The following is a 12,717-nucleotide window of genomic DNA, read 5'->3' as shown; positions in this document are numbered from 1 at the left end:
TTTATTACAAAAATGTACATCTGTTGGACATTGACGGATAAAGTATTCTTTATAGGGGTCCTCTACTTAAAATTTCACATAGATTCAACCAAGATCCCTGGAAAAACTGATCCAAAATGCTGACTGTCTGACAGAGAAGAATGAGATTACATTCTTCTGCCTTAAAGCTACTAAAGGGGTTAAAATAGTGATTTATAGATTTGAGCTGTACTCCAAATAGTACAGGGCAAGTTACATTTATATCTAATTATCTCTGAAGTCTTTTCTTGGTTTAATAAAGGTTGAACAGGCTCACAATGTGTAGGTTACTGGCTCAACAGGAGTTTAAACTGACCTCTGTTAGGGTTCATTTCACGGCTAAGATAGTAGCTGTTGTACTCGTCACTAGAATAAAAAGGCAGGCATGTGTGTGCATGTTTACTGGAAATGAAACACCGGGAGAGGAAATGGGGAGCTCTTACGTATCAGATTAAAAAACAGTAATGTGCAAAGCACCATTAATTTGTCGCAGTATTTCGGGTCTGTAATTAGAATGGCTGGTTATTACTGTGTGATTGTTGATGCTTGGAGGACCAGCGGGGAAATTAGCCAGGCTTATGAATGACTTTTTGAGAAGAAGCTTCCTGGTCTGGGGGGCGCCGTTGGGACTTGTTGAATAGATCATGTTTTCCAGAAATAAACATTGAATAAAGTTGAAATCTCTGCGGCCATTGCTGTTGCCAATTGAATACATATTGGATGGATCGGAAATCATTTTGTACATTCATGTTCCCCAATGGATGAATCCAATTGAAAATAATCTCCTAATTTATATTGAAAACTATCAGCTAGTGGATTGCCAGTGGATTGATTCGTTGGATTACAGACGGGTAGTGAAGAAGAAAGTGAGGGAAGGGGGTAGGTAGGTAGATCGCAAGGTAGGTCGCAAGGTATGTAGGTAGGTCGGTAGGTAGGTAGGTAGGTAGGTAGGGAGGTAGGGAGTTAAGTAGATAGGGAGGGAGGTAAATAGGTAGCGTATTAAGTAGCTTTGTAGGAGGGTAAGTAATAGACATACAGTAGATAGATAGGGATGGACAAAGGGAGGTAACAAGGTAACTAGGAAGGAAGGGAGGTAGGTAGATTGAGAGGGATAGATGAAGGGAGGCAAGTAGGCAGGTAGGGAGGAAGGTTGGTATTGAGGATGTGTTAGTAGGTAAGGCGATAAAATGGCAGGGAGGAAAGGAAGGGGCAGGTAGGTAGGGAGGGAAGGAGGTATGTAGGTAGGAAGTAAGGTTAGTAGGTAGGGAGGGAAGGAAGGAGGTAAGGAGTTAAGAAAGAAGGAAGGTAAGTAGGAAGGAAGTTAGGTAGGTAGGGCGGTAAGTATATAGGAATACTATAGGAAAGTATGTAGGGTGGTTAGGAGGTAGGGGGTAAGTTTGTAGAGAGGAAAGTAGTTATTGATGTAGGTAGGGAGGGAAGGAGATAAGATGGTAGGAATGTAAGTAGGTAGGGAGCAGCAGGTCAAACTTTTTAATTGTCCAGTTCTTTGTTTTATGTCAAATACTTAAAGAACGAGTAAATCTTTTGACGTCTGTTACAAAAGCTTCTCCGGATGTCTTCTTGTTGTCATCTTTAGATTTGAGACTGTCGGAAACAATTCAAGATCTCCTCAGTGTGTGATGATGTGTGTGTGAGTGTGTGAACACATCCAGCGGGAAAGACAATTGTTTTTATACGAAACGGAAATTGTTCCTTCTGAAATTAAGGGCACCAGTTTCTTTTGAGAATATGTAAACCCGTTCATATTTCACACACGATGCTCCCTGTGTGATAATTAATGCGTCACGCCCTTAAGAACATTTTAAAACATACTTCCGCCTCTTTGCTGATAAGATGCCTGGATGCTGAATAGGCTGTCAGCTGTGGAGCAAAACCTGAGGGCTCCCAGGGGCCCTGTTCTCTGAGCTGGTGAGGGGAGAGATGGCAGCATAATCAGTGCCATTGTGTGTCATGTTTCAACCAATATACAACACCAATCCAGTTAGATGTGAGCTTTTAACCGAGATGGCAAAAGTACACACATCCTTTACTCAAGTAGAAGTACAGATACTCGTGTTTAAAAATACTTTGGTAAAAGTAGAAGTACTGACTAAACTTCTTTACTCAAGTAAAAGTAAAGAAGTATGGGCTTTGAAATGTACTCAAGTAAAAAGTACCCATAACTAGCAGCTGTTTTAAAGAGTACCTGACCTCCCTTTATATTAATAGAACAATAATGTCATTGTTAGCTAATGAATGTTTCCATGCTGAACAACGGCAACATGACAACGTTTTCATTGGTCCCTCTTCTTTAGAGAAGACCAGGAAATGATGGATACACGGATCGTGTTCAAATCAATAGGCACGCAATGACTCTAAATAATAATGATCACGCCACCAAACACACATTCAAACTAAAGGAACCAGCCTGTTTGGAAAATGTAAGAAGTAGAAAGTACAGGTATTTGTGTTCAACATGTAAGAAGTAGAAAGTACAGGTATTTGGGTTCAACATGTAAGAAGTAGAAAGTACAGGGATTTGTGTTAAACATGTAAGAAGTAAAAAGTTAGAAAAACAAGTAGTGGAGTAAAGTACTGATACCAGAAACATTTACAGGTGGGGTATGTAATTTATTTCAGAAACACTTTTTGTTATATTCCATGGAATGCTCTTAACATCCCGATAGCAATGAATATATTAAATGCTTTGACAATAAATACATTAATTATCATCTGTGGAAGCCGTGGCTCTGTAAAAAGCACGACCAATCATCTGAGCCGGCCCGGCTAAAATAACTGGATGGCCTACCTGCCTGTCAGCCTTCCATCTGTGCACAAACTTATCTCGTGCCCTCATTGGTCATGTGCGCGTTCGTGTGTGTTGGAGGAGGGGCTCTGTAAGGAAGTCTGAAGGAAGGGGCAGATTTTTTCCGGTTGTTTATTTTCAAATTCTAGCGCACTCGAGCTGGTTTCTCCAAAATTACATACCTTACCTTTAAGTACAGTAACAAAGTATTTGTACTCCACTACTTCCCACCTCTGGCTTTTAAACATAAACTAAGCCAAAGAAAATCTAGGAAAGGTAGACAGGAACTTCAATGAACTAAGGGTTGATCAATTTGTTTCCTTCTTTAATCTATTCTACCTCCACATTTGTGAGATTGTATGTCCTTAAATGACTATTTAGTAAAAGAGCCTAATTGATTTCTGTCTGTGGACATGCCTTGTTTTCAAAGATTACACCCGTATGTAATTGGTAAATGTATCTAATGCCGCAATCTGCTGCTAAAAGAGCCTCCTCTCTTCTCTGAAGGATTTCTAGATTATTTAGAAACCTGGCTCTGGGGATTTATTCTCATTCAGCTACAAAAGCATTAGTGAGGTCGTATTCAGGCAATATATCCTGGCCTCAGGCAATGTTAATCCCAAAGGTGTTGGATGGGGTCAAGACGCACTGTAAATACGTAGTAGACGTAGCCCTGGGGTTTGTGGATGTGGATTATTTTATTGAGATTTTACCTGTTGCTCTGTATTTGGATCCACAAGTTACCATATTTGAACGATTGCAGCTGGAAAGGAGTGAGATCTGGGGCTTCGTAAACTAGGTGTATCCGTAATTCAAGCTAACTGTAGCTAATTTTGGCTTGGGAAAATCTGCATGAATCCAAATGTACTTACAGGAAAGACAATGCTAAGGTAACATATTTGTATCAAAAGGTAACCACAACCCATAGCACATCCTTTATGAAGCAAGTCAGATATTACATTTGTCAGGAAATTGATTACTGACCTAAAAAAGTGAGAAGTCGAGTCATTTTCTCATAGACCAATCCGATTTTTTGGCTTGTGTAACCATTAGCCAATCACCAACTAAGGTAACCCCCCCCCCACCTTATCACCTGAATCTCTTCCTAGAGCACCATTGTGTTCTTTTTAACCAAATATCTCTCAGAGGGGCGTGGGGAGGGGCTCCTTATTTTCATCTAAAGTAACAGACAGAGAATCAACACTTTTGAAACAGGGCTGAAACAGAGGGGATTATGGGATGCTGCAAAGTTCCATTTGGTATTTGGAGCCAAACACTTCAGAGACATGTTTTGTTTATATCTGAGACCTATAATATATTGATGAAAAACAGTATAATAGGGGACCTTTAAGATTTTGCTGAAACAAAACATAACATTTCTTTAAGTACACAGCAATGGACCTGTGCTATTTACCATTATTATGCATCCACTCTGTTCTTTTGTCTGTGCTTCATCTTGTGTTCTCACTCATCGTTCCTTCCCCTCTTGTTGTTGTCTGCAGGTTACGAGGGCGGCAGCCTTCTGAAGTTCCTCCGGGACATCGAGCATAGCGCGGAGGTGGTGCTCGACCGCTGGAACATCGACATCGTCCCCGATGACAAGGAGGAAAAAGGAGACCCCGTTCCCTACAGCATCGTCAACAACTACTTCTCTATTGGAGTGGTAAGCAAACTGAGCATTTAATGTTAAGTCTGACTGATTCTATTTCCTGGTGTGGCTCGAACATGGTGGGTACTGTTGGGAAGTTGGGTTTTAAAAGGGAAACATATGGTCTTCGGTTTGAGTTAATTTACTAGATACTGTATGATTCTTAAAAAACCTGAAACTATACAAGGCAAACACAAGAATGGTATATAGGGAGGCAAGTAGGTAGATATAAGGAGAAACTATTGAGTACTATTGGATCGATTTCAACAGCATTTGGTACAGATCTCCATGTTTCCCATTGGATTAATTCTTATTGCTTTGGTGATGCCCTGACTTCTCCTCCAGTGTCACCAGCAGGTCAAACATTCAATTTGTCCTGTGAATTATCTCATCGTAAAGTTCAGCAGACATTCATGGTTTCCCACAGGATGATACCGGTTTTGCTGATCCTTTAGTATTCGCCAGAACCTTGACATTTTTTATCTTTTTTATCTTTTGTCATATATCTTTGTATTCACGTTAATGTCCCCCATGATCTAGTTACTAAATATACTTCTTGAAGAACCTGAAACTATATTAGGCATACACAACGATGGTCATTTCCAACCTCAACCTACATTCATTTTGATTTTGAATACAACAGGTATTGGTTGAAAATGTTTGCTTCATGAGCTTCTAAAATATGTCCTTTTAGTGCTTAATTACAATTAACAATCCCTTTACCTCTGACTCTAACATCTATTTGATTAGATGCCGACACATTTCAAGCATGAATGTCTTTGTGTCATGGTCATTTCCATACGTACCTGTAATAGGAAACAGAGTTCAGATTCAGAGGATCATTAAAGGGAAAACATGTCTGATTATCCTTATACACAAATAAGGAAAATTACGTTAGGAAATGATCTAAATAAATGACCCAATGTAAATTGGAAGCAGGGATCAGTATAAACATAAAATTGTAACTAATTAAACGCTAAAACACACTTGATAAAATCTACTAAATAACTAAATCTTCCCAAAATCCCGCCCTGAGACAGGTGGCAACAATAACAACACGGTAGAAGATTACCTGGTCTGTGTGGACTCGAGCAATTAGCAGATTCATCAGTGACTTTCTGCTCTCTCCTGGGCAGGGTCCCTCTTTTAATTGGAGGAAAGAAACATGCTGCCAGGTCCCAGTTGCTTAGCAACCTTTTTACCTTGTCCTGATGGAGATACTGGTATAAAGGCTCAGGGACATTTATAGAGAGGTGACAGAAAAAAAGCCTTTTGAGAAGTTATCGCTGTGCTGCTCGGCTCGTTTGGCTTCAAAGAGAGGATTTGTCTGCACTTTGCACTGCAGCAATGTGTGGCTTCTGTATTTATTCAGGACAAAAAGGCAGCCGCATATGTTTAATTATTTAAATTAACTCCACTTTCATCAACATACAGACTTTGCCTGCATCCAATAAATAATAGGCACTTTATTTTTTCCGTGAAACTAGACATTGTGAGCAACTTAATTCATATACCAGCACTTTGAATGCAAATCAAGCAGCATTAAGCTAATGAATACATAAAGTGGCCAAACTCATGATGTATACAGTACAGCACATACGCATGAATATAAAATGACATAAACAGTGATGACATATGTGTGGAGAGGACATATGTGCGCAGGTAGAAGTAAAAAGGGTTTTGGCAAGAAGAGGATGAAGCACTGATGCTATAGAACTGCACCCCCACTGATATTTGCATACGCGTCAGCAGAGCGTCTCACAGAAATGCAATGACATACTGTTCTTAAAGTCACTGCCATATGGGCTTCATATGCATATTCTTATGTGTACCTTGTCCTGGTTAAACACATGTTGATCCAAGATGCAGCACTAAAGGTAGAAGATTATATTAATGGGCTGTTTTGGTTTCGAGGTGATGGTGCTTGTAGAAAATAGTTTTAATGTCTGCAACTCGACTTCAAACTCCTTTTTTAATGATGGTTGTAGTTACTTCCAAATGTTAAATATATACATTATAAGATCATATGGTATGATGCAATTGCATTTGTTTATATTCTCGCCTTGTGGAAATGATGTAGGTTAATCCTGGAAACACTGAGAGTTGGATACAGGTGCAACATGATGTAATATTTGCATCCAGTGTTTCTCACTATAATTCATTATGTGAATCGATCTAACAGACGTACATATTCTCACTTCTATCTCGTCAAATACAGCAGATGGTCTGTCGCTGACGTTAACACAGTCTTTTAGCATCTTCTCTTTAATGTAGCATTACATTGCATGACGTGAGTTGATTATGTTTGGTTAACACTTGGTAAGGTTTAGTGTTAGATCATGATTTGGGTTCAAATAAGTAGGTTTCTTATGTGACTTTAGTTATGCATGTGACACATTTAAGTACGTTTCATAAGTTGATTTGGTTTCACATGAATAGTGGTTTCCTGGATAAAAAGTCCCGTGTTGGTTTGAACCATCCATTTACCCCAATGACGTTGTTGCTATTTTACTCTGCTATTATAACTACGGACAGTTGCAACCTTACATCTTATTGGTCACACACGTACAAAGCATCACATACACAGTTACATTGTGTCTCTGCATTTAGTGTGTGCATCACAGTATCAGTGGACAGCTATACAGCTATATGTATACATAACAAAATATTGGAGCGACACAGTTGGACACTTGACTGACCAAGCTGCTTTATTTTTTATTTAAAATGTTGATGACTTTGAGAACGCACTAAAAAAATGTGTTTATTCCATTTCCTTCATAAAGCATTTGCATAGTCTTCTGTAACATAATGACATCACTATGTAACACTTGCGATCTATTGGCTAGCGCTCCAACACATTGTACGTGATAGGCTTGGGGGCGGGACATCTCTTAGTGCTTGACCAATCACAACAGAGCCGGCCAGCTAACCAATCAGAGCAGACTGGGCTCTGGTTTCAGACAGAGGGTGAAAAGAGGTGCTGCAGCACAGGCAGTACGAGAAAAATAAAGAGCTTTTTGAACATTAAAGCATGGAGACATGTCACAGGAGAGACACTACATACTGATATACACCTGAACATCAGCAGGAGAGAACTCTTTAAAGTAGAGACACTACATACTGATATGAACCTGAACATCAGCAGGAGAGGACTCTTTAAAGTAGAGACACTACATACTGATATGAACCTGAACATCAGCAGGAGAGGACTCTTTAAAGTAGAGACACTACATACTGATATGAACCTGAACATCAGCAGGAGAGGACTCTTTAAAGTAGAGACACTACATACTGATATGAACCTGAACATCAGCAGGAGAGGACTCTTTAAAGTAGAGACACTACATACTGATATGAACCTGAACATGAGCAGGAGAGGACTCTTTAAAGTAGAGACACTACATACTGATATGAACCTGAACATCAGCAGGAGAGGACTCTTTAAAGTAGAGACACTACATACTGATATGAACCTGAACATCAGCAGGAGAGGACTCTTTAAAGTAGAGACACTACATACTGATATGAACCTGAACATCAGCAGGAGAGGACTCTTTAAAGTAGAGACACTACATACTGATATGAACCTGAACATCAGCAGGAGAGGACTCTTTAAAGTAGAGACACTACATACTGATATACACCTGAACATCAGCAGGAGAGGACTCTTTAAAGTAGAGACACTACATACTGATATACACCTGAACATCAGCAGGAGAGGACTCTTTAAAGTAGAGACACTACATACTGATATACACCTGAACATCAGCAGGAGAGGACTCTTTAAAGTAGAGACACTACATACTGATATACACCTGAACATCAGCAGGAGAGGACTCTTTAAAGTAGAGACACTACATACTGATATACACCTGAACATCAGCAGGAGAGGACTCTTTAAAGTAGAGACACTACATACTGATATACACCTGGACATCAGCAGGAGAGGACTCTTTAAAGTAGAGACACTACATACTGATATACACCTGAACATCAGCAGGAGAGGACTCTTTAAAGTAGAGACACTACATACTGATATGAACCTGAAAATGAGCATGAGCGACACACTTGAGAAGTTGTAAGGCGAACACAGTCTTATTTACATTTTTCATGAGCTTTGTTGACACTAGGGGAAATAAACAACAGCACCAGCTTCACTCTTTAATGTATTTGCCGTCTGTTTGAAGCTGTGTCTGTTTTCTGACAAACACTCCAGCGCTTCACGGCCATTAAACACATCGCCACGGTGACAGATGGCTGAGGATCTGAGAGCACGACACCCGAGCAAACCAATCTCTGACTCACACCAATGAGGTAGCCATTAGTAACCCTCAAATCTGGTTTACTTACCATACAGGGTTTGCATTTCCTGCCATCCCAGCGCAGGGTTTGGTTGCCGGGGAGACGGGAGGCTGGCAAGGCCGAGTCTGAAAAGCTTGCACCGTCATCTGTCCTTTATCTCGCTGACTTAATGTGGATGACATGGTGTGGAGCATGTGGCTCTCAGAACTGTAAAGCAGAGGGAACATTATTCAATATATTCACAGATTTTACATGAGAAAAACAGTTTGGAAAGGTTTTTACATTTGGAAAATAATCAGACTTCAGAAATTATGTATATTATTGTGCTTTTTACCATGTTTTTCATTATTGTTTTATTATTTTACTCCCATTGTGTTAGTTTATATTGTATGTATTCCCTGTACAGCACCTTGGTCAACTGAGGTTGTTTTAAATGTGCTATATAAATAAATAAAGATTGAGATTAAGATAAATCCCACAGCGGGGAAATTCAAATAAAGGGGACAGTGCAGATAAAAAGGCAAAAGTAATGTGTATTAACTAACTAAATAAAGTATATTAAATAAGTAAATAAAGTGTATTAAATATTTAAATAAAGTGTATTAACTATATAAATAAAGTGGTGTGATAAAAATGCTTTAAAATACAAGTGAGAAAAGATATCCAACATATACATAGGTATTAAAGCAGCAGCCAGTAATATCAATACTTAATCGCGAAAGAGTATATGTTACACATAGCAGTGATATATAGCAATGGCTTTCTAACAAACATAACGTTTTTCATCCTTTTAACTGCAGAAGAGACACCTAGCTGACACGAGTCTTTCCAATGTAGTTTTACAAAAATCCACTCACAAACAGCTCTTATTCCACATAAGCAGTTTCCTTTGCTGAATGCTAGAAAACTAAATATGAGAGGTCTCACGCTATCTTTAAATACTACTACACAGTTACAAAACATGTATACAAGTCCATTCTAGACATATGATATAGATCTAACATTCAAATATCAATACAAAAAACGAACTTATCCATTATGATTACTGTACTTTTAGTATACTAAGATCCTAAACTCCAAATACAAGTATACCTTTTAGGAAAAGAATGAGAAAGATGACAGTAAATCCTTGTCTTATACAATCGTCTTTATAAAAGGTTTAGGATCAGCCTCTGGTAGAAAGTGGCTGCTTGTATTAAGAAATAAGAAAGCCATAGGAATACTTATGAAGCTTCTTGCCTCCTTTCACATCTTCATGTGGCTCCATATAATTCTATGCATGTATTAGCTCCGCCAGTAACGAGATGAGCTCAGATGCAGTTACAGATATTTCCGTCCTCTTTATTTGCCGATTTCTCTGTCGTCCATCTTTTTGTTCCTTTTAACCTCCGTAATGGAAACCAATGTGTTTTTATGGCCACAGTTTATCAGACTTGTTTCCGCAGATTAATATCATTGGATATTGTCCAATGATCAGAGAATCCTTAGCAGCAGTCTGCTATAGAGAAATAATAGAGTGCAGAATGTCGCAAATTGACCAATCAGAATCCAGTATTCAACAAAGCCATGGGATAATTTGTTTTAAACGTCAGTATTGAATTTGATTCAGTGGCAGATACTAAAATAATTATTTTAAAGCGTTAGAATCAGAAACAGAAACAGGTGTATTACCAGGTAGGTTGACACGTACGAGGAATTTGACTTGGTGTCGTGGTGCATACATAAAAGTAAAACTAAACTTAAAAACACAGAAAACTATAATAACATAAAAAATAATAAAACAATTAGCAGTATTTACATAGGAATAAAATGGAATAAAATATGGAGTACAATTCGGCAGTAATAAAAAAAGAAAATGGATATTGCGTTAATGTAATACATAGATTCTTTGATGTGTCTGAGGTTAGATTAGTTTCTAAACATGCTTTCTGTTAAATTATTAAACACTTTATCTACAAACCTGCTACAAATAGAGGCGGTGGATTGAAGCCTGCAGGTCGGTGTCGGGTCCTAAAGTACTTTCACTTGACCTGCAGCCTGGAAAGAATCTGGCGAGAGGAATATGAGAGGAGGAAATCACACCATGTCAGCAGCCATTAAAGAGGCTCGTGTTGCGGAGAGGAAGCCGATCTCTCTGCAGCGCGAGTCTCTGGGAAGCAGCTTCTGAGGAAGGGTCTCAGGTGTGAATGTGTATGTATGTGCATGCTCTCGAATGTGCGCCCTGCAAGATGATTCCCATCGTTAACAGCCAGTTCCTAATGTGCACCTCGATCCCTGACTGTGCCACAGAGACACTCCTGCTAGACGATCCTGGGCCTCTCCTGATGGACTTATAAGTCTCGAGCTGCTCCCTTCACCTGATTGGCAGAAGACTGTAATGCATGGCAGCCATCTTGATTCCCTGTGCAGATTTGATTGCGGTTCTGGAAAACAAAATCTCACCACCAGGTTCATTTAGTAGCTTTTCTGGAGCTGAATTTGTGTTTTATGAATTTTAACATTTTGCTTTTTTGAGAAATAGAGATTTTTTTTCAATCCGAGATTATCTGATACAAGATAAGACAAGATAAGATAGTACTTTATTGATCCAAATGTGTGAAATGTGTGTGTTGCAGCAGCATAAAAAGACATGGCATTGTACGATAACAATTAAAAGACTAGGAATAAACAAGAAAGTAGAAAATAAACATGTTGAATTTACAAATATGATCCAGAACAGCTACTAAACGGAGTAAATTAGGTGTTTTTTCAACTACTCTTCCCAATAATTAGCTTTTAATCTTTGAATCGTGAGTTTTAAAGTAACACCAACAACTTGTATCCTTTATTTACATTTAGACAAAATGTTTTAGGTCACTTTTCTGTCCAGTAGTACTGTGGTTTAATCTTGACCAAAACACCTTGATGTTGATTTTGCAAAGGCAGATTTTGTGGAGGCGTGTGGCACAGTGGGTTGTGCGTTGGTGTTGGGATCAGGGGGTCATGGGTTCAAACCCCACTGCAGTCAGCATGTCGTTGTGTCCCTGAGACACTTCACCCCAAAGTGCTCCTGTGGGGATTGGTCACAGTATTGAGTATGTAAGTCGCTTTGGATAAAAGCGTCTAACAAGTGACATGTAATGTAATGTAATGCAAAGATTGACAATCAGTGATTTCACAAAATCTCCATTAACACTGTGAGATTTTGATAGATAAGTATTGGTAATTGTAATATATTGACTAGAGAGTCTAGGTACGTCTGGTAGCATCAGAAAATGACTTCACTTTAACGTAATGCAGCCTTTAAAACCAGTGAAAGACAACTCTTATGCTCCAAAATCTAGGTCAAGTCCTATAAATATAATACTGATATGTTCCCCAGACCTAGTATCAAGTCAAGGAAACAAAAGCACAGAAAATAAATAAGCAGTTGCGTCAGAAACCAAAAATACCAGATTATGCAAATGATGTTCTTACATTTAAATATTCCCAAAAGCTGCAGATTCAGCCAAATGTGTTCGACACTTGATACATTCAGGCATTTAAGCAAACGGTCTCCCACCTGGTTTCCCATTGGAGGGGATTTGAACATGGAATATGTTATATTTCCAGTTTCATCGTTCTGTTAAAGTGATGGCTTTTTGGTACTCAAACACAGTTGACCTAATTAGTAACGAGTAAGTGAGTGGCTTCAAACGGTGAATCCACTGCTGCCTGTTTTATAAAGTCCAACAGGGAACAAACATTGAATGAATGGACATTTTGTCAGGACTCTGTGGCCTAAATGTTCCTTGTTACCTCTTCTTCTTCCCTAGTTGCACTTCAATAGGAAACACATTTTTATACAAAGAGCTATATGAGAAATTGTCTGTTTCCCGGTTTATTAAACTTATGTTCTGCCTTAAAGATTTTAAATTGCCATCAGATAATTGTAAAGAGACACATGTCGTTGATTGAGACCTCA

The 12,717-nt window shown here is 38.8% G+C and overlaps 1 protein-coding gene across 2 annotated transcripts in view; it reads left to right on the top strand.

The window, feature by feature from the left end:
• The window catches only part of LOC117495311 (diacylglycerol kinase beta), a 133,906-nt gene that overhangs the window by 67,963 nt on the left and 53,226 nt on the right, over positions 1–12,717 (top strand). For both annotated transcript variants that reach the window (XM_034146503.1, XM_034146504.1), the window contains one exon: positions 4,327–4,487. In XM_034146503.1, the coding sequence (XP_034002394.1) occupies positions 4,327–4,487 (161 nt within the window). The remainder of the gene's footprint in view (positions 1–4,326; positions 4,488–12,717) is intronic.

Source organism: Trematomus bernacchii, unplaced genomic scaffold (genome assembly GCF_902827165.1).
Source record: "Trematomus bernacchii unplaced genomic scaffold, fTreBer1.1, whole genome shotgun sequence".
Classification (NCBI taxonomy): domain Eukaryota; kingdom Metazoa; phylum Chordata; class Actinopteri; order Perciformes; family Nototheniidae; genus Trematomus; species Trematomus bernacchii.
This window is presented reverse-complemented; position numbering and strand designations above follow the sequence as displayed.